We start from the raw sequence: 27664 nt of genomic DNA, 5'->3' as shown, positions 1-27664 counted from the left end.
CAGGAAAGAACCAGGCAGAATCCATGAACAATCATCCGTTGATAGAAATAGGAGAATTTCCATGGTTGTGCTTGCAGCATTGGAAAACACTCAAAACACAATATGTATGAAGCAATGTTGCTTTTGCTGATTTTATTGGGACCACTTTATCTCTTATAGAAAAATTGTAAAAATTTAGATGATATCTATTGATTGATATACTACACTCTATCTACTATACTATCACTATATCTATATATATTATACTATACTATCTATCATTGTTTTCTATGATTAGTAAAAGGATTATTAGAATTACTATAATTAGACCTCCACAAATGACTATATTAGCCTAATAAATGAGAAAAATATATCAATGGGCAATTAAATAGATCCACATTCTTGTCAGCCATGTTCTCAATAAAATGAAAGTAATAAAAAAATTATGGATTGAGCACTAACAACGACCTTGCCGGCACAGAGAATGATGAGTCATTACAGGCAAAATGAGACAGGAGCTGGGAGTGGGATATACTGTTATGGCTACTCATTTAGCTTAATTTAGCACTGCCGTCGTGTAACTGCATTATTATTGAGATTGAACGCCGCTTGTTGTTGGAACATTATTGTTGTGTGTTAGTGCCCACCCTAGTAATTTAGTCGAGGTGATTAAAAGGATTACATCTCTAATTACAGTTGTGATTCAGGAAAGTAGCAAGCTGTTATATGTTCTGTTTGGATTCGAGCCTTCAGAAGCGTGGCCGTTTGGGGATCTTGGACCAGCAGTAGGTGTAACATCTGTCTGTCGGCAGGAAGCACATTTGCAACGGCGGCTCTCAGAGAACAGCTGGGAATAGCTGGGGCTCCTTTGGATGAGTGACAGGCCTTTGGAAATGTACAGAGTGCTGCCTCTGCAGAACGTGGCCAAAGAAATATCACTGTAGCATACCCATTTTTGCAAAGTACCACAGTTTGGGGAATTTAATGTGCTAAACCATCCAAAAGTTTTCTAATAAGTCCAAAGAAAAGGCCGTGACATACATTTCAAAAAATTTACTGCATATGAATCAGCTGCATGAGTCACTGTTTATGTCTTACTGGTGAGGATCTATTTCTGCCAGCTTTAGTTTCTCCACTAAGAAGAAGTTTGTACATCACAGTTACTGACTATTTAGACAATAAATGCAAAGTGCTGTGTACATAAACCTTTTTTGTCTCTCAATCTTGTTTTTCCCAGGACAATGATGGAGGGATGACTGCACAGCTGCCCAGCACCATCACCTCCTTTGTGCAAACAGGTCTGAGACCAGGGGAAGAGTATACAGTCAACTTGGTGGCACTCCGAGACCAGGGTCGAAGCCAGCCTGTCACTGCCACTCTCACAACATGTATGTATAATTCAGAAATTAGTTAAGTAGTAAGAGCACTTGTTGGTGGTTTGATCCCACCCTGGTTGCATCCCGGTGTGTCCCTGGACACTTAACTCTAAGTTTTTGCACAGTGCTTTGAGTACCTTTGAGTAGGTAGAAAAAAGTGCTGTGTAAAACAACTTTTAGCCGTGACACCACCTGTCCACCATCCACCCATCCACTTTATAGTTAGGGGGCAGGATTCTATCCAAACCTACTTTAGGCAGTAGTACAGTACATCCTGGACAAATCACCACCACTGGCAGTTTGGATCTGCCGGCGTTTACGCCCCCGATGTAAACCTCCCTGAGGTATTCCCCCAACTCCTCACTCAGCTGACACTACTTAGACATCTGTAATAGAGTCAATTCAAATCCTGTCTTTACCAATTCAGATCCTGACGTCCGCAGTCAAAACACCATCAATTTCCTTCTTTGTTCATTTTGTGAGTTGTAATTAAGTATCAATTAATAATTCATGGCACTCTCCGATTAATTTTTCACTGCAGCATACTGCATGACACCTTATTGGATAAAGAAAGAGGAAAAGACAAATTTGAAGTGACTTAATTATTTATAACAAAGATTTATCCTTCCTTGGAGACAGGAGACGGAGCGCAATGAGTGGGAGAACCAGAGGGAGAACACAGCTGATGTGGGAGCTGGTTCTCTGCAACTGTCTCTTCCTCAGGATGTTTTCTAGGACGAGACCCAAGGGGCCAATTTCTAATACTTCAAGGATCAGGGTGGACCTGCAATATGTCAAGCCTGAGTGTGGGACTTATTTAGATCTAAAAAAAAAAAAAGGCTGTAAAGCAGAACACCAGTACTAAATCACCCCTTGTGTTGAAATGTGTCTTTCACACATGTTCCCCCTGGGACCAGCAGCAGTGAATAATGATTCTCCTGCAGCACATCCTGGCTTTAGTTTAAAACATGTATGTTGATGTTTCAGCTTCAATTAACTGCAGATAAATTTGTTTAAAAAATGTTGTTATGAGATCAAACACAACTAAACATGTGAGACATCTGTTAAAACACTGCTTTTTGTGCAGACGTAATTAGCAGGTTAATGAAATAAAGTGGCAAATATCACATTTTAACAGCCCATTACCTTGACTGAAATGACTTCATATTGGTATTGATGTTCTAACAAGAAAATGTTTAGTAAATCCCTCCTCTGTCAAACATTCGTGCTTCCCTCATCACGCCTGATGTCTTTTCAGCTCTTCACACTTAATAACTGTTGTTTTCTTGCAATCAGCATGGAGCGACTTGAATCATGGCTTATGTTTCACACCTCGCACAGATAACGCCTGTAGTCTCAGTGTGTCAGGTCTGATAAGTTTTACATGATTGGCTGTCAGAACAGCTTTTACTGATAACAAATACACTGCTGTAACTGCTGCCAAAGCTCTGAGCAGTAAGCACATAAACACGGACTTTCATTTTTTTTTAGTTTTCCCTTTTGAAAATCCCGGTGATGATGATGATTGACACAGGTCCATACTAAAAACTTTTTTCACATGCCTTTACTATAATACAAATTCTGCTTCACTTTTCAGGCAGTATTTTAACTTTGGAGGGATTTAATGCACATATGTGTTAAATATATGAACTGAAAAACAAGCACCATTCTAGTTTTGTCAGCAACCTTGGCCGCTAACACGTCACTTAATAACTTGGCTTGTCTTTTTATTTTCGTTTTGCAGTGATTGATGGCCCCACTCAGCTGATTGTGCGGGATGTGTCAGATACTGTGGCGTTTGTTGAATGGACATCACCCAAAGCAAAGGTTGACCAGATTGTGTTGCGTTACGGCCTCATTGGAGGAGAGGGGTCACGGACCACCTTTCGCCTTCAGCCCTCACTTAGCCAATACTCTCTTCAGGTGTGTGTGAGAGAGATGTCCTGAGGTCAAAGATTTGATCATATCACATTACTAGGTCTCATCTGCCATCTGTGGAAAAAAAACAAGTTAAACTGCGTCGCTTTGGGCTAACTTGCCTTAGGTTTATTACAGTGTTCTAAGTTTTGTATTACTTACTAGAATAATTGCGTGTGTTTCTGTGTGTGTGTTTGTCATGCTTGTTAATTTTATCTAATCTCGGAGTCTGCACTGCCTTCTGTGTTTGCAGATAAAACAAAACAAAAACAGAAAAATCCATGCGCAGAGATTAAACAGACTGAACCGTCTCTGTGTGTTCTTTTTCGTTCCACAGGTTCTGCGTCCTGGCTCGCGTTACGAGGTGTCTGTGAGCGGTGTGAGGAAAGGAAACGAGAGTGGATCCATTTCCACTGAATTTACTACCGGTGAGGTCTGACAGCAAGCAGATGTGGTGATAATGCAGTGTGTGTGTGTGTGTGTATGTGTGTGTGATCTTGCGCCTCTGCCTCTGCGGAACAGCACAGCTATGACATATGGCCTTATGCACGACACACAGTATATCTGTACTGGGTAAGCTTGTGAACATCTGTTCAAGTTTCTCTTCACTCTACTGAAGTTAGTGCAGTGTTTTATTTATGGAAACATTATCGTGATTTGTTGTGAGTGCAATTATTTTCAGTTACAATTACAATAACATTGCAGATAATATTACATATCTGTTTGTTGACAGTGCATGTTTGTGGTGCTGTTCAAACTACTGATGTTTGCTTGTTCACACTCCCTGAGAATGGGTCTCAGTGTCCCCAACATTGTTAGCTTTATCGTTCATCTCAGAGATCGATGCCCCCAAGAACTTGCGGCTGGTATCCAAGACCTCCACCACCCTGGAGCTAGAATGGGACAACAGTGAGGCTGAGGTAATGAGACATGGGCCACATTTAATTAATTAGTGTTGATTTGCTTTCAGCCACTTTGAGTAATCGATGGATGGGGTAAGCATTCTCAGGACAGCAAAGTGTAGACGTTTAAACATCTTTTGCAACACCTTTTGAATTACATTTATTAATAGAGTAAATAACTGTAAACACATGAAAAACATATCAAATATTATGTATTAACCCTCTGAGCCTCTTGCTGTTTCTGTGTGTTTTACATACCTGTTACATTTTAGTCACTATGGGCACATTTCACTGCAATATAAATCAATTAAAATAAAGTAAATTATGGGTTCTGTGCTGAGGAGTGCAAAATTCTTTGTCTTTGCAAACATTGTGTGAATAAGTGTCACAATTTTTAAGCTTAGATTTGACTCTGTAAGTCTCTCATGTGACTTTAATGAACCATTGGAACGTCTTAAGTCCACCAGCTAAAACAAGCTCCATGTTGACAACTGACGTGTCATAATCCAATGAGACCTGTCATATCTGCATCTCTTTTGCCCCATGCTGCAGTGCCAGCTCATACCCTCACACAGACATCACAAATGTTTGGCACTGAGACTGTCAGCTTGAAAGCACAACAAAAATGCAACATTTTGCCTCTTCTGTATATTAGTATACATAAACACGCAGGTCGGTCTGCTTTTTTTTAGCTTGGTAAATGACAATAGGAGCAAATGGAATAACCGTGCACTGTTCAAATGGTCACCGAATGTATTACTCTACTGAATAGAAATGTAAAAAGTCATGTTGTTTCACTCAGGGGCCATGTTAATATTTCCAGGGCTCACTAACTTGCACAGCTAGACTTGTGGGGCCGGGCTGTCTTGATGCCTATTAGCAGTGCAAATGTATTCATCCTCATGATTCTGCACTGCGCAGTGTTGACAAAGTGCCAACTATCATAGAGGGCCAGGACAAAATAAGCCATTTATTCAATAAAGCAATGATACACAGTGGAAAAAAGTGTTTTATGTCTTGTATGTTCTTCGTTTTTGGTAAGAACTCATTTTTGTATTTTTATTCATGTAGGTGGAGGGCTACCAGGTGGTGTACAGCACTTTAGCAGGAGAGCAGTATGATAAAATCATCGTTCCACGAAATGAGGGCGCCACTACTAAGACTACGATCACAGGTACATAAAGAGGACTGATGTGGCCTTCAGTTGTTGTGCATTCAGTTTTTCTTGAATTATTCATCATCGACATCTATGAGGCTCAGTGTGTTGTTTCTGCGCCACTCTGTACTGTGGAAGCTGGTAGTAGCTGTGTTTTACATGGCAGGATTATCTCCACAGCTAACACTTGGCTGATGGGCTACTGATTGTATCTGTAGAAATGCTTGTTGTCCTGCAGGCATATTGAAATGCTGTCAGAAAGAAAGGGTCAGCTGCAATGTTTTTTTTGGGGGTTTTTTTTTCTGAAAGGCCACAGTGCTGGAAAGGGCATGGCCTGCATAAGAATAGAAACAAAAGGTCCTCGTGTTTTTCTGTCCAGCCATTACAATCAATGCTCTCTCTCTCTGTTCTCATTCCCTTTCTGTCATTCTTATTTTCTCTCTCTACTAAAACTCTCTGCAGCCCTTTCCCTGTGATTTTTCATTTTCTTCATCTTTCTTTCTGTAGACACACTGAACTGATCTGAAAGTGATCACTTCTTCATTTGGCAAAACTCTGATTTCTTCTGAAATCATGCTAATGTTAATGTTTCATTTGCTGAGACCTCATCCCCGGTGTAGAGATAATTGGGCTGTTATGAAAAACCCAAATTGACATGCACTTTGTGCTAGGCAAAGAAAATGCTTGTAATACTGTGAATTTATTAACAGTCCTTTCTCTGTCTCTCTGTTTGTGTCAGACCTGCTGCCAGGCACTGAGTATGGCATCGGCATTTCTGCCATGAAAGACAGCAACCAGAGTACACCGGCGACAATGAACGCCAGGACAAGTGAGTGAATTTACTCTTTATGCGCCACCGTAACAAAAAGCCACCTATTCACTCCTCCATATAAGAAGCTTTAAGTATCTCACAGTGGCGTTGCGCTGTAACTCAGGCCCTTTTTTTTTACATGTAATTCTCTGTGCATGCTGTGGGCCAGTGCACCTGTTGAGCCATTAAAAGCCCTTTTAGAAAATAAAGCAAATCAGAAATTGGCCAACCTTGTGTCATTTTGGGTCAGAGGTCAGAGTTCCCACTCTAACATTTTAAAGCCATAATAATGCACACCATTTTGCTAATGGCTTTGTCTTTATCTCAGTACTTGATCGGCTGTTTGAATTTTTATTGTGTTTTGAGTTGTTTGACTAAAAAAAAAACGCCCCCGTTTAACCTTATGTTTAAAAAGTGCGGTGGAGGTGTTTGGCCAATCTTTCCAATCACGCTGACTGTTGACATCCATCCAATAATGCATCCATTTGCCTTGAAAAAGAAAGAAATAAAGAAAAAGAAAAACAAGCTTGTTCTACATTTGTATTCTGTGCGCTTCTTTTAAACTTTCAAAATGCACCACATCTATCACATCTTTCTCAAATAGCTTGAAAAAGTTTAACAGCACCTGCTGTATTCCTGGAACACAGCAGCACTCACATCATTATAGGAAATGCTGAAAACATCCTTTCCATTAACAGGTCATTCTCTTTTTGTTACCTCAAAACTTAACAAGGAGCTGCAAAACAGTGGAGGTCTAGACAAACAAGGTAGCAAAAGATTAGCTGAGAATTACACATTGATGATCCAGCAGGCAAACTTAAAAACACAAGAAAATGATTTAAAAAACAAAATACCTACTAAAAGCAGATTGTTGTTTTTGTCAGTGATGCCGTTTGTTCAGTGGACCTGAATAAGTATGTATGGATGTAATGCAGATTAATACCGAAGCAGTGATAGAGGTGATTAAATTATTGTTTGGGGAATCCAGCAGCCATGGAGCACACAGTTTGTTTGGACGTTCAGAAGGTGCCTAGAGCAGCTCATTCAGCAGCATGAGCAGGTTTCTGTATTGTCTAATTTGTGCACATACATGAAGACTCAAATGTACAGATGCACAAGATACAGTTATACACAACTGTAGGTTAAAACACTTCGAGATATGCTGCAAGGCACAAACAATGGGGATAAGGACTGGTTACAAGAAAACATGACTGTTCTTTCACATCTCCTGTGCTCACAGAGACATGTTTTCTCTCTGTTAGATCTAGATGTTCCTCTGGATCTAACTGTGACAGCTTCTACAGACAACACCATCACTCTGGTGTGGGGTGTAGTCCAGGGTCCCATCGACCACTATAAGGTCACCTACACGTCTTCCTCTGGTGTCACTACTGAGGTAAAACAAAAACAAAAAACGGATAGATGAACAATAAATGGACAATAGACACAACATAACTTGTTACAATGGAAACCATTCAAGGCTAAGAGCCTCTGTATTAACATTATATCAGAACCTGATCTTGTTTAACTGATCCACCCTGTTCCAGCTGACGGTGCCTAAAGATGTGACCACCACCACTCTGACCGACCTTGAGCCTGGGACTGAGTACACCATAACTGTAGCAGCAAGACGAGGAAGGCAGCAGAGCACTGCGGCTACCATCGACGCCTTCACAGGTAGGGAGAAACGTCCTCTGAGTCATAAACATATGTTATAATAATATAATATAGGGCTAAAGAGGAGCAAGATAAGGACATTTCCTCTCCGTTTGTCTTTTTCATTGCAACAGCTGGATATAAAACTTTATACACAGCATCATTTGAATCCACTATCAGAAAGAGAAAAAAATATGTTAACTCCCCAGAGTCTGTGCTCAGACAGAGACATGAAAGATCAGCCTATTACTGCAGAAGGCTAGAGAACAGCACCAAAGACAGGGATGCATAATGAAGCTGAATGATGATTATAATGATCTAAAGTGTGTCAGCCGGTAAGGTGAGTCAGTCTAAAAGAAAATGGAGGACCTTAAAGGACTCTGAAGAAGCAATTAGTGGAGGTAAATTATTCAACTCCGCTAATGAGCTTGTTACAAGTGTTTTCTAATTGCACCTCTGTTTTGCATCTAAACGTATTTGTGTTTCTGTTTCTTGTGATTCCTGTTCAACACCACATTCTCTCAGTTTCTATTGTTACACTCGCTGCCATCTGCTCTCTTCCTGTTCGCTTTCTTCTTCATCTCTTTTTTCAGTCAGCTTTTCTTCCAGACTGTCGTCTATCCACCCAATCATACATCATATCGCCTGTCAATCTTCTCAGCTCTATTTCTTTTTCCTAACAAAAAACTAGATGTGTTTTTCAGCTGCAAAAAGATGGTGTCAAAATGACGGGGATCTTACTTACCTGCTTTCAGATTTGTCATTCTTTTCTTTACCGCTGTCATTATCATCATCACTTCTCTTCTTTGCTGTGACCATCACAGCAGTTGTCACCATCACAACAACATCATCGCAATCCCTTCTTTTTTTTGATATGTGTGGCTTCTCTGGTAACACTACATCATTCATCTGGAGAGAGATGAATGAGAGAAGAATGGTAAAATGGCAGATCCAGGAAAAATAATAGATTACTTGTCATCTTCTCTTTTACTGTTTATTTGGCCATATTGCCAGCATCTGTGTGGGTGCACTTGAATCTTATGACGAGAAACAAGAAAAAAAAATTAGATAAATTGATCAAATATAGATACTTAACTTTCTTTAAAGCTCCACCATCTGTCCTTTAGTTTGTAGCTACAAATGTATCACTGCAATTTTTAGATTAAATTACTTTAGAGAGTCCTGGAAGGTTGTTTATTAGAGTGAGATGACCCTTCCAGACAGGAAAATGCAGTTGTTTTCATTATCTATGTATTTGTAAAAGGTCAGGGACTCGTAGCATTCCATTAGCATTATAGATAGTGCAACTTTTGGATGAGGTCCTTAATTATGGGGCAAGCTCCAAGCATGGTGGATCCTGCATTTTTATTGTGCAACCAGTAGCATTTATTTATTAGATGCCTTGGTTGCCCTTTGAACTCTGGGCCAACAGCCTGGAGGGCAGCTTTCTGCATAAATAGCTTTTCTGCACATTGAATGTGTGTATGTTTAGACTTATATAAAAGCAACCCATTGTCATGTATAACTCACTCAAGTAGAGGCCATGTACAGAAGGTCTTTGACTTTATATTAATGTATCTACAGTCATTCTGCTGCAGTTCACATAAAGATGGCTGTAGAGCAGTCCTCAATGAATACAAATAAAACCCTAAAAATGATAGGTCTGGGCTACACAGTGGACAAGATTCACACGGAATCCTGCTCTTTCCACAGCTTGTATGGAAATTTGTCACACTTCACAGATTCATCGCTTTGGTCTTGATATCGCCGCTCCCTTCCTTCATTCACCATTTTACCCTGCTAAACCACTCCACTCTTTCTGTGTTGCTTGTTAATCCTCGGAGAAGTGAGCAAATTTGAATGATGTAGTTACAAACAGCAGCTGACAAATCCTGCATAATATATACCTTTAAAGAAATATCATCCTCTGTCATCTGTTCGCGCTGTTATTCCGAGCTCCTGAAGGTGAATCCCATGGTGTCATCCCACATCACATACTTTGCTTCTGTGTGGTTGTTGTTGCTTCGTCTTTCTGTCTGCTAACGGCCCGTCACTGTCATCTTGATCAAAGTAAGCACCTTCATCATTAACCACGGCCATCGCAAACATGGACACTCATTCCTCCTGAAGCATTTAATCTGTAATTGAAGAGACTTTTCTGTAGAAGGGTATATTTTGTACTCCGTCTTCTTCCACTATTGCAAACAAGGACGCTCAAGCGCAGCACTGTCGGGACGTCTGTGTGATACAAATTTCTGCTGACTGCACTGACTGCAGTAATGAATGTCGACATCTCATGAAGTAAAATAAAAAGTAGCACCTAGAGGAGTACAGACGCACACCAGTGCAAACAATGCCGGATTTCATGTGATGATTGATTACATTGAAAACTCCAGAGGATGCCTAAATCAGAAGAGAAGAAGCCACCTCTTCCCTCCATGTTTATACATCCACACATGGCTAATTAAATTCAGATCCTCCTGCATTTGTTGAATTGTCAGCTGCTGCACTTACATATTCATTACATCATCTCCTATCCAGGTCACACATTTTGACAAGAGCATCTGCTACTATCATCCTTTTTCCATCTTCTTATTATGAACAGTCCCATCACATCTTCATCTTAATGGTGGATAATCTCATTAAGTTTGCCTCTTTGATGACCAATTAAATCATTACTTCCACCTGATTGTGAGTCTGCTCTTACTCTCACCTTTCTCATCAAGATTACACCCAAGGCTAATTTTCTCAACTGCATTATACATGATCTGTTACACTATCCAGGACTGCTTCAATCCATCACAGATCACCCTGTCTGTCATCTTCATAATGACAGCAACTGTTTTTTTTTTCTTTCTTTTTTTTTAACCCCCATATCTTTTCCCTGCTCATAGCGGGATTTTCGCCTGTCCTTGAAAGCTCTCCGGTGACTTTTAAACCCTCATTCCTCCAGGAATCAGGCCTGTAACCCACCTCTACTTGTCAGAGGTGACTTCAGACTCGGTTTCAGTGGCATGGAGTGCCCCAGCCCCACCCGCCAACCTCTTCATTCTGAGCTACAGCTCGGCTGACGGGACCGACACCTCTAAGGTGACACTTGATGGCTCCAAGACGAGGTCACTAGTCCAGGGGCTGCTGCCGTCCACTCAGTACACCGTCAGTCTAATCACAATACAGGGGGATGTTACCTCTGAGCCCATTACTGCATCACTCACTACAGGTGAGCGGCTTGATTTCATGACAACATCATTTGTAAGTATAGAAACACAAGCAGCAAAGTGAAGGTTTGGGGCTTTTGGTGGGGTCTGTTTTGCATCATATGACTGTTTATGAGATAAAGCCTCTCAGTAAGTCTTTGCTCTTCAGATCTGAAATACTAAAGCCACTTACATCACGATGTGGTAATGTTTATGTTTCCACTGCATGGTCTGTTAGAGTCAGAGTCATTGGACATTAGAGTCAGGTGAATCAGCTGGCTGGCCTGTTCCCTCTTCCTGTCACACCACTCTAATGTCTCCTCTAACACATGTTGGTAAGCATGTTAATGTCAGTACAAATCAATTCTTCACATCGTGGTAGAATTTGAGTTAATTTTAAAATGTTTTGTACTTTTCACTAAAAGCACACTAACACTGCGAGCAGCCTCATGTTTGGCATGTTGGTTGATCAATTTATTTATCTAATGGTTGGTGATTAAACATTAAATCATGAATTATTTTTGCTCCACATGTATGAATGTGTAACACTGGGTTTCTTTGGAATTTACTGAGAAAGGTGAAAGTGGTGCATTAGCATGTGCAGTATAAAGCTGAGTGGAAGGAATGGAAATAAAAAGAAATGGAACTTTCAAAGTGATTTTTAAATTGAATGTGTATTTGTGAAAATGCTGTTGGAGCAGAATGACTGCACAGCTGAATGACTTTTGTAATTAGGTTTTTTATTTATTTGTATTTTTTGCTTTTTTTGCATGTCTTTATCCACATTTATAGACAGACAGACAGACAAGGTAACACCACTGGTTTGTTTGTTCCTCTGTGGTGTCAGGTTGAGGTTTGCCACATAAGTGAAATGTGAGTCAATGGCAATGTGAATAATGATTCTGTGTTTATTTCTAAACTCAAATGCACGATAGTGATATTGAGAAAGTGCTGATAAATGGTTCTCTAATAAAGAGAAGGACAAAGTGAAGGAGAAAAGTGAGAGTGGGGGGGGGGGGGGGGGGTACAATCTTACAGCTCAAGTTGTTATTGTAAAATAGAGGAAAGAGAGGCGGTTTTCTATATCACTTCTCAGTTTTTAAATGTGACTTCCTGCTGTGCCGCAGTGATCCCTTCTTAACTTGTGTCCTGTTTATTCTTAGGTTGTCAGTTTCAGTTTATTTGTCTCAGTCTGAAAAGATGAAATGTTCAGAAATGTTTCTTTTGATGGCAAGTGTGCATAGAGATAAATGACATGAGGATCTGTATTATAACCTGCCACAGAAACCCACAATAGGAAAGAAGTGATTTTTTTTTTGTTTTCTCTATAAAGTAGGACAAAAGGAGGATCATCAAAAGACAGAAAAGGGAGGTGGATGAAGACAAATAGAGAAAATAGGAAAGCCAACACAAAACAATAGAGATGTTAGCTTGGCATCAGTGCCAGACACACCTGCATGCTGTCATCTGATTACTGAGCCAGTTTCAAATAATGCCTTTTCAGCTCGGAGAGCTCTCCGTCTTTACATTCACCCACCCACACACAAACACACACACACAAGCAGATCCTGGGTGAAATTGGACGGGGATTTAGAGACAGATGTACAGTATTTCTTGCACCTGTTTTAAGACTGCAGTAATTTCAGTGTCTTCCTTTGATCCAACATGTTTGAATGTGAGAGCTGATGAATGTGAGAGCTGATTATTCATTGAAATGCGCTGATGTTCTGCCTGCTTTAGCCCCACTGAAACCCACTGGTGGAGTTCATCAGGCTTTGGTAGGCACTCTGGTGCCATGGTCAGTTCAACAGTCTGAGCTCATACAGCACAGAGCAGCTTTTATTGTGATCTTCGTGGGGCCTGCAGTGAATAGATGTATGCCTCTGGCAGAATGAGTACTTCATCCCATTGAGACCCTCAGCAACCTTCAGCAGAAAATATGTTTTCCACCATTGTTCTTGCTCCTAAATGCCAAAGCAAATACAATTAGCAAGACATGCATGGATGGAAATTTGTAATTTAAATAAATGCTACTGCATTCCATTCAAGTAGAATTTAAATGAGTTAAATAAATGACTCCATCGGCTTGGAAAAAATAGAATTCATTTTCCTAAGCCTAACCATTAACCATGGTTCACAACAAGAGAAGTGTTTTTCTATTTGAAACCAGCTATAGAGAAGAGAATGCAGATCAGACTGTGAAGAGGTTGTGATGGAAGTGTGATCCTCCATCAACCTACCTACCACGTGTACACTAAAAGCTCCTTTGTTAAAGTCGCTTGAGGGCAGTGCATATTATATAAGTTTGTAGTGTTTTCAGTCATATGTCCCAGATAATTAAAAAAAAACTCAGCTGTAGCTCCTTTTAAATTCTGTCAGGACACTTCTGACAAATAAGTGATAGGAACATCGTAGCCTGGTTTGTGGTGATGCGTTTTGGTTTGCTTGGATTTTATGCCTCTGTACCAGCACCTGCCAAGGCCAAGGCTGACGACTGGTAATGTTTTCAGAGTAGAAGGAAACTGAACCAAGGAGAAAGCAAGCGAAGTTCACAAATGCATCGATTCTGGCCAGCATGTTATGTTTACAAGTGTCTGAATATATCCTGAATTTGTAGTTTTCTGTTTCCTCCCTGGATTTTTTTTTTTTTACTGTCAAACTATACCAATATTTATTTCTATAATATCCACGAAGCTGTCATGAGTTTAATTGTTTGCTCAAATTCTTTTCACCGTAACCTTTTCCATGGCAGCTCAGTAGTCTCCGGAGACGCATAAAGCATATGTCAGTGGTGAGGGGATGTCCTCTGTGTAAAACCCTGCTCAGCCTAATGCTGCCCATTGTGTTCTTTTAGCTCACGGCAGCTCAATTTCTCCTGGAACATCTTTTGATGGTGTTTTGTTTTCTTAATATAAATTTGCATTAACAGTGGAGGTGCTTACACAGGACCAAGGTCAGGGCTGTTTATGTAAATGTAATGAAGAGGAGATTAAACGTGGGCAGAACAAGGATTACCCAAATACATGGGCCTTTCAAGAGTGAGGTTCTTTCAGATACTCAGTAAATTTTTGAACTTGCTTCATAATTTAGCACATAATATTCTCATTTTGTACTAATGTGATCAGAATAAAAAACTATTTTAATGTGTACAAATCACCTCCCTTTTCCAGGTATGGACCCACCAAAAGACTTGACGGTGTCAGATGTGACTGAGGACTCTGTGACCATTTCTTGGATCATGCCACTGGCTCCATTTGATTACTATAAGCTGTCCTACCAGTCGGCCAGAGGTAACATACACTAAACAACACACTGTAAATTTTATTAAGGTGTCATTTATTACATTAACATACAGAGAGCATGCTGCTGTTTCTTGTTACAGTGAAATGAACGTGGCATTTGTTGCAGAGGGTGTCTCTGATGACCCATATGTTCTGTAGCACATAGTTACACAGATATTAATTAGTTATTTTTTTTTAAATTAAAATTCCATATTTGATATTTACTCTGTGATGCAAAACAGCAGATGACTTTGTGATGTATGGTACTTGGTGCACAAAGTTGATTTTGTAGTGTTTGTTTTTCTCTGTGTCTCCTGCAGGGCGAGTAGACAGCGTGGTGATCGACAGCGATGTAACAAACTACACTTTGTCCAGTCTGTTTCCTGCTACAGAGTATGAGATCAGCCTGAACGCTGTCAGAGGCAGCCAGGAGAGTAAAGTCATCAGCACTTCTGTATTCACAGGTAGGAAGTAGGAAACAAGTTTTTCTCTTGTTTTTTTGTGAGATCCTCAAACATTCTGTCATGTTTTATATGTTTTATATCTTATAGATAATTTATAAACTAAACTATTGTTAAAGTTGGTTGGTTCATTTGAATATAAGTGGGGCCACTATTGAGAATTAATATTTAATAAAAAGGAAAATGTAGGTACTGACTTTATGTATTTCATACAGTCAGGAATTATATTTACATTAAAATACTGACTGTTATTGAATAACATCCTTTTACCTTTTCCTTCATTCAATGAATGAAAATGATCAGTACATTCTTCAGAGCTCTTTTGCTCTCACATATTCTGTGAAGTGACATTCTTTGCTTCCTCAGTCCTCTTTTTTTTTTACAATTTTTTTACATGGTGGTTTCTCTTGAGGGTAAAAGAGGTGTCTCTTGATTTAATTCACATTATTTTTCTCAGTGCATTATCTATTATGTATATGAGTGGCAGTTTTTCTGATATGCAGACCTTCCTCTCACCTTCAGTATTTATTCACAGGTACCACACGCCTTGTAGATGCGCTCCCTTTGTCCTCATCTGTCTTTAGGCAGACACAGCTTGACAGTTCAGGGGTCATACATAACAAAAAGTAAACAAAATGTAGCTCTGTGTATTTATTTTTTTAACAAATTGATTGACAGCCCAAATGATTAACTACCATTTAGCAGACTGTACGTGCTTCTTCTTTTATTTAAAGCCAGAGTCTGCATTCTACGTCTTTTTTTCTGCTCTGCTCTGCTCTGTTTTATTAAAGCCACGTTTCTCGTTCCTTTTATGTCAGTTTTCTGATGTATAATGTGAGAAGGTGAAACAGGGACAAAGTGTTTGTCATGTAAAATAAATGAGGGGAGTCCCTCCTCTTCTGCTAGACTTTCAGACAGAGACCCACAACAATAACAGCTGTGCTTTGAGAGATGTAGGTTCAGCTGCAGACACTCAACACAAAATCTAAAGGTACAGCTGCAGGAGGTCCTGCCAGCAGCAGGTGAAACTGTCCAACTGTCGGGTTTCTCTTCCTACCATCTTCATTTCTTCTTTCTGCAACCTTCCCTCTCTATTTCTTTCCTTTTCTATTTCCTCCCAGTTCTGTTTGAGAAACTCGTTTAAAACTTGGCTCTGAATCCTGAGTTAGGAAAACACAAAACCTCACTGTTCTTCAAATTTCTGTAACCTAAGATGAACACACTCTCCTAGTGCTGTATGCATAATCTACTGTGTGTGTGTGTGTGTGTGAGAGAGAGAGAGGGAGAGGGAGAGAAGGAAAAAGAGCTGAGCACAGGATTGCAGAGAGACAAAGGAGTAGAGGTGTGTGTGCATGCCAATGAGACCTGATTCACCCAGAGCCGCCAGGTTTAAAAAACCAGTGCGAGGAAAAAAAGAATCTAAAAGAGACGCTTTCTCCTGCTTTCACTCCCTTTCTGTTTCTGTCTTGCTCTCCCCCCGATGCTATTAGCTCCTTCTTCTAACAATCCCTGTGTACTTACAATGAGCAGAGCCGTTGGGGCTGTAATAGCCTGAAAAGAACATAACTCCAAAGTCAAGCTTGTTAGAAATGGTAAATAACATTTTTCTCACATCACACAAAGCCCAACCAGGGACACTTTAATACCGCTTTCAACAACAATACATAAACAGGGGATTTAGAAGGGAAATCCAGCATTGCCTGGCCAAGTATGTAATGACTTGAGTAACACCGTAGTTGCTACTTACTTCACTTCCTCCGTAATCAATTACTGTGCAAAGGGGCTGAGAAAGCAGGGAGCCATATTTCATTTTGCCAACACAGCAGGTACTGCTAATCCTAGATGAATTTGACACTAAATGGACTGCGTAAAGGCCTGTTCTAATGACGGTGCTCATTAGCAAAGTGTCAGGACCCCTGGTAAAGTATTACTCTTCCCAAAACTCAAGACCATACAAACCCCCCTCTTTGACTCTTTTTCATCCCGCTGGTTTGGAAGAAAATAGATAAATAGACATGCTGGTACAATATGTCACCACATCTATATTAATGACAATGAACGACAAAAAGATTAAAAAGGATAGGAAAAGGAAACAAATGGAGTGTGCAAGATATCTCCAAACATCATTCTCCCTGTCAGAAAACTGCAGTGCTTATTAAACTGGACTTGTCTTTGGCTTTTCACACTTATTCACATGTGTGACAGTGTAACAGCATGACTGCTTTATTGCTGCAAGAACTCATACCATCAATTAAAGGTGTAATCACAAAACACTTCACAAAAATGCTCAGGAGATAGTAAAGACTGTTAATTATTTCATCGAAAACAAGCCATTTGAAAATAGAGTTACAGTCTTTAGCACCGAAAACTATTTTTAATTCACATGCTGCATACTTTATGATCATTTCCTCTACATGTTAAGATGCTTCATTATCTATATTTAGGTGTGACGATGGGTTCTATCTCACCTTCGCATTAAGTTATTTGCAGTATTTTAGCCACACATGGAATGCTCACCATAATCAATCCGTTTCCTCACACCTCACAAGCAGCATAAACACAGCTGTTGCAGCTGGCCCAAATATTTGCATGGCTGCAGTCTGCTCCACATGAGTATTATTAGCATGACACCACAAACATCCACAGACACAACCGGTGTAGCAGCTCCAGGGTTGGTGTGTGTGGAATTTGTTCACACACGAATAACTCACTTTTCTTTTGCCTTTTGCCACAGTAATGAGAGGGGTTGCAGAGGTAGACTAGGGAGTAACATCGCAAGAGTGTCTTTACTAACTGCACTGTCTGCTCTGTGTAATGGGCTCAATCACAGCACGAAGCTGACTGACCAATTCACCATCACATAAACTGTCAGTTTTGTCTGAAGCATAACTTATACATTTAATAACCCTCCCTAAAAATTATAGCAAGTCTTGTGTCTAGAACTTTATATCTGATCATTCCCTATAAAAGGTCAAAGCTGTTAGAAGGCTCATAAACTGTGACAACATTATTTTTTAAGGCGTTAGCAGAGCTGACATAGACCTAATAGATTTGTTGAAAAAGTCACAGTGGCAGAGTAATTTCTGTTAACAGACAACTTTGTGTTAGCTGGCTCCTGTTATAGTGTCATATTATATTTTCAATGTATTCAAATACAAATACATACATTTAAAATATGTATTAAATAATAGTTTGAATCATGTCTCGATATTGAAAACACGTAAACACATTCAATGGTCTTTTACAGCTAAGCAACAGCTGTCCACTTGAAAGGTGAGAATGGGGACAAACAATAACTGCAACAACAGTCCGACCTCTAACAGTGTCTGTGAAAATATAGACCCCCAACACAGACACACCCCCAAACATCTGCACAGCTCAGCAAATGCAGGCTTTCCACATATAGATATTTACCAGTGGCACATTTAAACCACACTAATAAAATACTACTTTTTTATTATGTGTAGCATTTATAGTAAAAAAAAAATAAATAAATGACAAACTCCCACACAGCCCTGCTTTGTTCTGTATCATGACTGCTTTAATAAGCATGTGTTGGGATTACTCCTGAGTTTGGGCTTGTTACATTGACTCATTGGCACCTGGGATTTTTTTTTCAGCAGTCTTAACAGTGGCTGAATTCCAAATTCCTCAGACATGACATCAGCACACATCTGATGATGTTTGTTAGCTTCCTAAAGAGCAGCAGACATCAATTATTAATTTTCCCAATAGTCTTTTTTTTCATCCTCAATCCCAGCATGCACTGGGACTTGACTTTCAGATACTGATCCGAGTGCAGGCATGACGTCGCAGGCTCACTTGATTCACCAGTGCAATCAGGAGATGGAGTGATGATTGGATTATCACAGACCCTGATAAAGGAGGATGACCTGTTTATTTTATTTATTTATTTATTTATTTATTTTGGCCGTCTACCTCATCTCCATTGCTGATGTAATTGGCTTGGCATACTTCCATGAAATTCACTTTAACCGCTTTTGCAATTAAAGTAATGACTTTAATCAGGTTTGTTCATCTATCGCAGCAATAAGAAAGACTCTAACTTACTTCTGTGTGCTAATGACTCCAACTCTTTCTTTTTTTCATTCTGATGAGGGCAGGGCAGTATTAATTACCTCATATGGGCAAAGCTTTGGATCACATGCAGTGTCCTGTGTTCTGCTGCAGCGCTCTCTGCCATGCCAAAATAACACGCCTGAGGAGAAATTGGGGTTGAAACACTGAGGTTAAAGGTATAATTAAATTCAAACTCAATTTTGGCATGTCCAGCAGTCTGAGAATGAAATTAGGAAGAGGGTGGGGAAACGGTGCGCTCAGGAGAATCTCTGAGCCTTTCTGCAGCTTATTTGACTGCATAATTTCTCTTTGATGTGTTAGAATTGAGGAGACAGTGATCGAAATGGCAGCAAGAGTTCATATTAATCAGAATGAATGCAAAGATTTTTTTGTGTCTGAGTTTCTGTAATTACATTTGATGGTTTTTTTCCATTGAAAATTCTGTAATTGAGATTTTACAGTGTACTGATAATGATAATCACTCTTCAGGCATGAAACCTAGATAAATATTATATTATTATTATTATATTATATTATATTATATTATATTATATTATATTATATTATATTATATTATATTATATTATATTATATTATATTATATTATAAAATGCGTATCGATTCTACACTGCAGACTGTAGATGATATTATTATCGACACAACAACCTATTTTTATTTTTTTTTACAGCAATGGACATGCCAGCTGAGTTGACGGCCCTCAACATCACACCACAAGGCGCCCTGCTGAGGTGGAATCCACCCGTGTCCAATGTCGACAACTACGTGTTGACCCTCACACACAACCAGGGTGAGCTGTCATTCATTTGCATTTATTTAGTTCCTGTTTGTTAGATAGCAAATGACTGGAGAAGTCCTTGAGTCCCTGGGATGACTGAATAATACTGGAAACAGAAACAAGCTCTGACAACATGAGAGCAGGGCTGCACAGCCTTCAACACATAAAATAGGGCTGAGGAAAATTATGTGTGCCAACAACCATGTCAGCACTGCATGTACACACATACAGCAACTCATACATAAACAAATCTAGGCACTTAAAGGTGATTCTAATTTGGAAAGAGATGATCTGCTTGAAGAAGGAGGGTAGGAAGGAAGGAAGGAAGGAAGGAACAAAGGAAGGAAGGAAAGCAGCTTGGAAATTGCTGTGATGTGATGTGCTGTGGGATGACTGAATAATCGACATGTCAAATGTTTAGTATTTTTTACTGATATGTGTTTACCTTTAATGAGCCACCAGCTAATTTTACAAATCCTTGATTGACATTTCATACATCATATATACACATTTTTTTGTTATGTTTTTTGTTATATGTATATGTCACATATTACAGGAATTCCTGATGCACTAAGAAAGGCACTGCTTTTTATGATACACAAGATACAGCTAAGTGCAGGCCAGTCATAAAATGTGGCTCTCCACAGAGATCAGAAGGGGTCCATAGCAAACTCTAGACAACTATTAGAGTAATATTTTATTAATAATACAGCAGCGGGGGCTGCAGGTAGTATGATGTGGAGCACATGTTGAGCTGTAAAGAGTACCACATAAAGAAACAAGATCCATCCGTGGCAGTATACTTCCATTTGTCTTGCTTTCAGAACAGTTCATTATGCTCGGTTGAATTACTCAGCCTTGGCTCAAACAATGCAGTCATTACACTGCATGCGCCTCTGAGGCAGCCTGTGTCTTCTCTGTCTTGCAGCTATATTCAGGAAGGTAGGTAGGAGAGTTTATGATTTGCTCCCTGAACCAGGTGGAAGGCTGCCAAGGTGCAGGAGATGAGGCATCTTGACATGCACAGCCAGAGTGGCTGTATTATGGTTTATTTTATTTTAAGCATTACTCTGAGTTTGTAGTAATTAGCACTAACGAAGATGTCAAAAAAACACATCATGTCAGCCATTGGTATCTTTGTGAAAATGTTAGCATGTCTTTCCCTAAGTTCATGACCCCACGCACACCACGCCATGCCTGACGATATCCAGAGAAATCTGTATTACTCAGCGGCTGGTGTCAATGTGTAAATTACACCCTGACAGCATGGACTGCAGCCAGATCATCACAGATACAGAGACGGCATCGATATGCTGGACACATATTTGGAATCCAGCCCCAGCCAGGCTTTAGAGAAGTGCAGTGAGTTGTGGACAAATTCTCTGGGGTATTTAAGTATTAATCCTGGGTCAATAAATAAATATTCCATAGAGTGTTTTCCTGCATTACTAAATAGATTTTTATCGGCAGGAACACCGACATGAAACATTAACTGTGATGGTGTCGTCAAACTTCATGTACACTGTGAATAAACAAGCGCCACACACATGTTGTCCAAGAACAGATGGCTCATTAGAAAATACAGGAATTATTCTTATGACCAAAAGTTATTTTATAGTCAGAACATTGAGAATATTTTGAAGTAAATCCAGCTCTCAAGTAGTAATTGTTACTGAAAATTAAAACCCTGCATGTCACTGAACACTACAGCATTTGTAACCCTCAATCATTTTAGGTAATCAGTGTTTTTTTCAGTCAGATTAAAGACTTAATTAAATTAGAATTTATCTGAATTCACTCAAATCTGCCAAACAGATATAATTAATCATGGTAATAACTTGGATTTGTTCTGTAAAAATACTGTTTTATTCCTAGAAGTTAATTCGTATTTACGAACAAAACAACACATTCACAGTGTGCCTCATTTTTGGATTGTCCTCAAAAGCATTTCTCCAGAAACATAATTGATGTAGAAACTTACTTAAAAGAAGACACCAGGGGTAGTCAAGCAGCATCACACTTTGAGATTCAAATATGCTGCTTTTCCCTATGCTGGAGTGCTTTTTCAAAGAAGTGTAATGTAATCAACAGAGGATGTGTGGGATGGTGTAAATGTAGTAAACATATATCTTTCCTCTCTGTTTTCCAGTGACAGCCGATACTTTCTTGGTGGAAGGCAACAAGCAGGAGCACCAGCTGTCCAACTTGAAGCCAAGCACCACCTACTCCGTAGCACTCTATGCCACCAAAGGACCTCTCACAAGTGGCACCGTTATCACCAACCTCCAAACACGTATGTACTGGTTTTGTTCCTCTGTGGGCTGCGCACTGTCACCTAGAAAAAGGATGCTCTCTCGGGCCTGACTTACTTAAGCTTTTGCAGTGTGGAATTCAAATGTTCTTACTGAGGATTGTGTGGGATTCCTGCGGGTGCTAACAAAAACTATATATGTTAATTATACATTTTTCCTGCTGTCGGTGTAACCATGGGCAATAGCCTCACATGGTTCAAAGGAGAGGCAGTGGATACATCTTCCTTCAGGGATTTAATAATAATGCTTAATATAATTATTGTAAGTATTTCTCACAGCAACAATAAAGGAAGGGCCAAATGACAAAACATTCATGGCATGCTTTTATATTAGTTATATGAGCCTGACATAGACTGATATCACAGTGAAAAAGGAACAAACACAGGCAACTATGAAAAAGTGAGAAACGTCTTTGTTGAGACCTTCAATAATTAATGTTATTGTTCATCCCTGAAGTGTTTTGCTTCGGGTTGATATAGCTTACTGTAATAACTATGTACTGTGTAATGTGTACACTTGTTGGATGATCGCAGTCCCCAATATCGCCACTAGAGGCCACTGAATACTACACAATGATCCTTTAAAGATGCCCATAAACCTGCGAAAAACAGCTTGGTTTGTGCAACACAAAAATGAAAGAATATTAACAGGATAATATTACTATTATACTGTATTATTATGTATCTGTTAGAAATGGACACACACCTCACAGGAGTCTGTAGGAAGTTGTGATCAGGATTAAACTTTCACCTCACCCCTACCTGACCTCTCTTTGAGCAGATTTACCTTTTATCGGCTGCTCCACTCAGAGGCAGAAGTTAGGGGTGGAGGTATTGTTCCAGTTTAGCTGAGTTGCAGCTCTGTAAACTTAGTAAAAAAAAAAACTTTTCAGTCAGCAGAGGTGTTCATATCCCCCAAGGAGCACCAGAGCTTACCTGTCCTGCACTGCAGCAGAGACGAACTACTGGAAACAGGAACAAGCTCTGACAACATGAGAGCAGGGCTGCACAGCCTTCAACACATAAAATAGGGCTGAGGAAAATTATGTGTGCCAACAACCATGTCAGCACTGCATGTACACACATACAGCAACTCATACATAAACAAATCTAGGCACTTAAAGGTGATTCTAATTTGGAAAGAGATGATCTGCTTGAAGAAGAAGGGTAGGAAGAAAGGAAGGAAGGAAGGAAGGAAGGAAAGCAGCTTGGAAATTGCTGTGATGTACGCAACCCCATGGAGTGACCAGAGCGGGGAAGGATTTTGTTTTGTTTTCAGTTTCATGTCTTATTGAATCAAAAAAGCAGTTGGAGGCTTATCCTTGTTGTCAGCCCTCTCTGAGGGAAATTGACTGAATTTATTCCTGCTCATGACATTCTGGAAGAAATATTATCAGACGGGAAACACAGAGGTAGATCCATATAAGAGGAAAATTATTACCGTGTGGTTGAATGTTAACAGTCTTATCATGAACTATGGTGATGAAAATTCTCAGTCATCCAGGTCATTTTCATTCAGAAGGTGGAAGCAAGGCATCTGGACTTGTAGAGTTTTCTTGAAGATGTTTAGCTGCTCATCCAAGTATCATGAGCTATGCAACCATTTGATATCTCAGTTCTCAAAGGAACGTTTTTGAAGTGCCCCATAAAATAAAGAAGCACACCACAGTCTGTGTTCAGACTGCTGCGGTTCGCGTACAAGCGCTGTTTGTAGAGCTCATGATGACATGTCTCAGCAGGGGGCGCTTCATTCAACTTCAGTGAGATCTCCCAGTGTTATTAATTAAACGTCCTAATTGAAATCTTAAAGCTGGCTTCTGCGCTGCTCATGCAGCCTGTGTTCTCAGTCTGTTCCACTTCAGTGGAGAAATGTCACGTTGTGAACAGGACTGTGAGAGAAGATGAGACCATTGATTGTTTTAGTCAAGTATCCCAGAGCTCTGGCTCATCTTGTCAGCTGTTCTATTTATGTCTTCCTTAGTCTGACTTTGAGTGGAGTCAGGGCACTTTTTTCCCCTTTTTAGACTAAACTAAATCACATTTTATAGGCATTTCTATCAACAGCAGAGGGTTTTTACAGATTTGCAAAAATCTGTGTTAAGCTATGATGAAAAATATGCATAAAATATTATGTATCAGCCTCATAAACATCATCCCCCATCTTACCCAGCTGTCTGCAAAGGAGTTATTTTGCCTGTTTCAATGTCCAGGAGCTAAAAAGGTCAGTAAAAGTTCCAGCTGTCAAGTTTTTAACTTTTTTTTTTTTTAAAGAATGTGTGGTCTGTGTACATGCCTGCTGAACACAGCACAGGAAAAAAAAGATGAGTTTCATCTATTCACTGTTTTTTCATGGTGTTGGTGGGATTCTTTGTTGATTCCCAAGCCTCTTAACCGCAGCTGAGAGTTGTTTTGTTGTCTGGCCTCTATGCCTCGAGAGTTCAACACAGAGTAACACAGCTCGGCTCCCAAAAGGCTGATATTTAAGCTACAGGGCTGGAAAATAAGGGATTTTGCTGCGGGTGTCTCTGTAAGCCTGTAGGCTGCAGCACCGGGACGTTTTTTTTTTACCTCAGATGTGTCTGAGCCCACTTGCTGAGAAGTGCTTGGCAAGTTTTTGAAGCAGCAGAGATCCTTGCTGCGGGCAGCTTCACAGAGCTCTGAAATAGCTGTTCACCAAGTGAGACCCACTGTTAGAGAACCATAAGCTCCATTCTTCTGGCAAGTGATGCATTTTTGGAAGCTTGACTTGCAACCCATAAAATCTGCACAGTTTTATGGTTAAATGCAGGTGAAATATTGTTAAGTATAGTTTTAACATGAAGAATGAAGTTCATAATTATTAACCTGCTGGTAACCTGTCCAGGGTGCCCCACCTCTCACCCGTAGGTAGCTGGGATAGGCTTCAGCCCCCTGTGACCCTGCACTGCAGGACGAAGCGGGTTCAGATGATGGATGGATGGATTATTAACCTGGGTGCAACTAGTGACTTCTTTGCCCCTGCTGGTCATTACAGAGAATACAGGTTTAAGGCATTTTACATTGGTTTTACTCTTTGGACCTTGAGGCTAACTCCTGTTTTATATAGTCCATGGTCATAGGTTGCTAAATGTGTCTGTCTCTGCCATTGTAAAACTAAAATATATAAAATGTCTTCCTCTGAGTTTCTTATTTTCTCCTCACTCTCTACTCTGCGCCATAACTGCATCTGTGAGATCTGTTTGAGCAGCATTTGGTTACATTCAGACAGACTTCACAAACACAAATGAGGCTCCTATACATCATCCAAGCTGAATTATTCCCCCTTTATTTTGGCACAGAGATGTGAGATCCACTCCAAAAAAACTATCTGACTCTCTCTTGTCTCTGTGCAACAAATTGCTGCTGCCCATGCTGCCCTTCCCATCTGCTGCTCTGTGTGTGCGTGTTTACATTTTTTTTTTCCCAAGAATTGTTTACAACGAGTGTTAATGAGTCATTAGACGCAGCCAAACCTATTCATCTCAATCCCATTGTTCAAACCTCCTCATCTGAAAATAGAGCTTCAGAGGTGCCAGGAACCGGCTCACCTGTGCTCCACTCACACATTTAAATGGAGGAGAGAAAAAACAAGGAGGAGGCAGAATGAGACAGAGAATGAAGGGAGAGGAAGATTAAAGACAGGCAAAGTGACAGTAATGTACCCTCAGTTTCTTTGTATTGAAAACTCCCCTTCTGCTTCCTCCCTCGCATAATCTACTGCTGGGGTTCATCAAGACAAGAGGATGACAAGAACAAAAGATAAACTCCATTCGAGCTCTGCCACGCTGAGTTAGAATGGCAGCTTGTTGGATAAGGAGGAATGGAGGAGGTGGGCAGTGGATGGAGAGGCAAAAGGAATACAAAGAGAAACAAATGGACATATAAGGACAGTGAAGGAGAGAGGTAGAGTAGGTCTATTAAGGTGCAGGAGTGGACGAATCTGCAAAGGGCTGCTTTTATCTGAAAGCTACAGCTCAGAAGACTCGCTCTGAAACTCTCTTTGTTTCCCCCCTTTTCCCCCCTGTCACATACTGTGGATCTGCCTATCACTGCCTGCGTGAGAGAAGGCACCCCGCAACTTTCAGGAGGTTATCAACATCGGTACACGCTGTTAATTACTGAGCTGTCATTGATCATTCCGTATGTGTCTATATACACACACAAAAGGATTTTACTGACAAGTGTGTGCTGATGATTTAACCACAGCTTCACTACAAAGGAGATTACTGAAAGAGAAAAAAAATACAAAACAGGACAGGCATGGGTGTAAGAGACAGCCATGTATCTTTATTTTATATTCATAGCAGTGACAGTGGAGTGTACAGCAGACAAAATGCAGCTCTTTATTTGTTTCAGTGCCCCCGCCTCCTTTACACTGTTAGGTGACTGGCTGACGTTGTGCCCCAGAGTCATGATGTAACTGCAGGAAACTGATTTTCCAGAGCAGAGGGTCATCTATTTTCTATCATGCACTAAAATGGGGTTACAGCATGTCAATTTTTCTGCTGCCATGTCGGAAGATCAGATATTGACTCAAAAGGATGATGTAAGGTGTGGAAATTGAGGTGAGTCTCCTTGTGATGTGCTTTAAGTATCAACAAAGGCGCTATAATCAAGACTTGTTTAAAGCTGAGCAGGGACCGCAGATGCACTGGGTGCTGTGATGTAATGTTCAGTAAAAACCTGGGTGGGCTTCCTGATCAAGGCCCTGTGTGCTTTTGAGGCTCAGATACACAGTGACTAAATATGGAAGAGTCTTTGTGCTGTTTTTACTGCCGACCTAATACACTTACAGTGTAATGTACACTGATGCTCAAAGGTTTGTGAGCCAGACAGGCAGCAGTGTTCTTCATGGAATAGCAGTGACTTCCTCCTTGCAGCTCTGCCATGCACACCATTATTGGTCAATGTTCTGATGGTGGGATTATGAGCATAAACAGAAGCTAATGTGACAGAGGCCTTTTGAATGCAGGAGGCTCTGACTGTCGCTATGTTGACAGCAAGTCGGTCCAGATAATCTCCAATTACAAGCAAAGAGGTGAGGCATGAGTGGAGCTGAGTTGGCATCCCCCTCTCACTCAAAGCACTCACACCCATAATTATGAGAAATTTTAAGTGTAAATATGATTAAAATGAGCAAGAAAAATAACATATCCTTGCTTTTGGAGACAGCCCCTAGAGGCCACAGGAGGAACTGTAACACTTCTGCCATGGCGATCATGTCTCATCCCTGGATGTTGCCGCCTTGTCATAGTTTACTGTGATTTCACACAACACAGCTTTGGCTATAACTCAAGATTTTCTAAGTTAATTATTAAAAAAAAGTCTTTTGTAGCTCTGTCAGAGAATTGTTGTCCAGATAAAACACCCTGTACTGAGTGACACATCAATACCACCCTGATCGCCACTTTGTAACATTTGCTTAATTCTTTGTATTTGGAAACTTTTTCCTTCAACTCTCCATTCAGATCAGTAGCATTGCACTTGAGGCAGAACAAAATCTAAATAATTAACAGCTTTCATGGCCTTCAGCAGTGCTGGCGTAGACACAGTTTATATCTTGACACTTTGAGACTGCATAATATCAGTGATTTTATTTAGAGGCTGGATTACTGCCACTTTGCTTCATATACTGTTGAGTCTGTCCACAGAGAGAAATCCCGACCAGGCTCAACAGCAGACTAAACAAATGTTCAGTGTTTTATTTGATGCTTTTTTATTGA

At 40.1% G+C, this 27664-nt stretch overlaps 1 protein-coding gene across 1 annotated transcript in view; it reads left to right on the top strand.

Annotated features, from left to right (window-relative positions):
• Positions 1-27664, top strand: part of tnr (tenascin R (restrictin, janusin)) — a 125542-nt gene that overhangs the window by 84376 nt on the left and 13502 nt on the right. The window contains exons 13-25 of the mRNA XM_028427291.1: positions 1217-1367; positions 3100-3278; positions 3610-3700; positions 4110-4192; positions 5246-5348; positions 6070-6159; positions 7404-7537; positions 7689-7818; positions 10751-11017; positions 14165-14284; positions 14596-14739; positions 19505-19624; positions 21762-21905. Of these exons, the coding sequence (XP_028283092.1) occupies positions 1217-1367; positions 3100-3278; positions 3610-3700; positions 4110-4192; positions 5246-5348; positions 6070-6159; positions 7404-7537; positions 7689-7818; positions 10751-11017; positions 14165-14284; positions 14596-14739; positions 19505-19624; positions 21762-21905 (1756 nt within the window). The remainder of the gene's footprint in view (positions 1-1216; positions 1368-3099; positions 3279-3609; positions 3701-4109; positions 4193-5245; positions 5349-6069; positions 6160-7403; positions 7538-7688; positions 7819-10750; positions 11018-14164; positions 14285-14595; positions 14740-19504; positions 19625-21761; positions 21906-27664) is intronic.

This window comes from Parambassis ranga, chromosome 17 (genome assembly GCF_900634625.1).
Source record: "Parambassis ranga chromosome 17, fParRan2.1, whole genome shotgun sequence".
Taxonomy (NCBI): Eukaryota; Metazoa; Chordata; class Actinopteri; family Ambassidae; genus Parambassis; species Parambassis ranga.
Note: the sequence above shows the minus strand (reverse complement) of the source record. Positions and strands in the feature narration are given on the sequence as shown.